Raw genomic sequence first — 784 nt, 5'->3', positions numbered from 1 at the left:
TGCTTGATTTGCGATTGATCCGATTGATCTCAAAGCTTTGTTTAGAGAGACCACTGTTAACATCGACTAGCCGGGTTTCGTAACGGTTGATGACCTCCCGTAATTCCTGAAGCGAAAGATTCGGACTTTCATCCATCGCCTTCAGGATCACGGCACGAAGGTTCTTGAACGAGGCGTCAGACGACATTAGTAACACCAGGAAGATTTTAAATGTTTCGAGGGTTAACTCGTTCAGGGCAAACTCATCGCCTTTCAAATTTGCCAAATTCAGGATCTCCTCGGCAGACGTGCCTTGAGCCACACGTAAAGTCAGGATATCGTGACGACGATGAAACAGTGACTTAGTTGCTCCGAAAATCTCGTTGAGGATTCCCAGTAGATCCTCGTAAGATTTAAATTCAGGCTGCTCTGGGGAGAGTCGACCACGCAGACGGATGTACTCTGATGGGCCCAACGACTTTAACAGAATGTGAACGCGCAACGTCGGATCCTGAATGGTTTTCTCTAGCAATGCTTGATTTCGATGGAACCAGTTGGCGAACGTCATATCATTCTCAGGATTGTACTCGAACGTACCCAACAAAGCCGTTGCGTTGTNGGCTGAAGAATTTTCTTTAAGGCTTGGCTTGGAAGACTCTAGTTGCCGTTGTAACCCTTGAGATTCGACGAGCATTTGAAGCGTCTTTTGTTGCGATTGAAGTGTGTCCGAAATTCTTTCCAGAATGGAATCCATCTTTTCCCCCAGGTTCGGCTGCGCCAATTGTTGGGTTCGCTAAGTAACGCA

The 784-nt window shown here is 46.9% G+C and overlaps 1 protein-coding gene across 1 annotated transcript; it reads right to left on the bottom strand.

Annotated features, from left to right (window-relative positions):
- Window positions 1-3: 3 nt before the first annotated feature.
- On the bottom strand, window positions 4-733 carry LOC108357380 (uncharacterized; the record flags this gene model as incomplete). Its single annotated transcript, XM_017608465.1, has 1 exon — window positions 4-733. A coding segment is annotated over exon 1 (730 nt), but the record flags the coding sequence as incomplete, so codon positions are not given.
- Between the last annotated feature and the right edge of the window lie 51 nt (window positions 734-784).

This window comes from Rhagoletis zephyria, unplaced genomic scaffold, assembly GCF_001687245.7.
Source record: "Rhagoletis zephyria isolate East Lansing unplaced genomic scaffold, Rhagoletis_zephyria_1.1 Rzeph_scaffold_76046, whole genome shotgun sequence".
Classification (NCBI taxonomy): domain Eukaryota; kingdom Metazoa; phylum Arthropoda; class Insecta; order Diptera; family Tephritidae; genus Rhagoletis; species Rhagoletis zephyria.
This window is presented reverse-complemented; position numbering and strand designations above follow the sequence as displayed.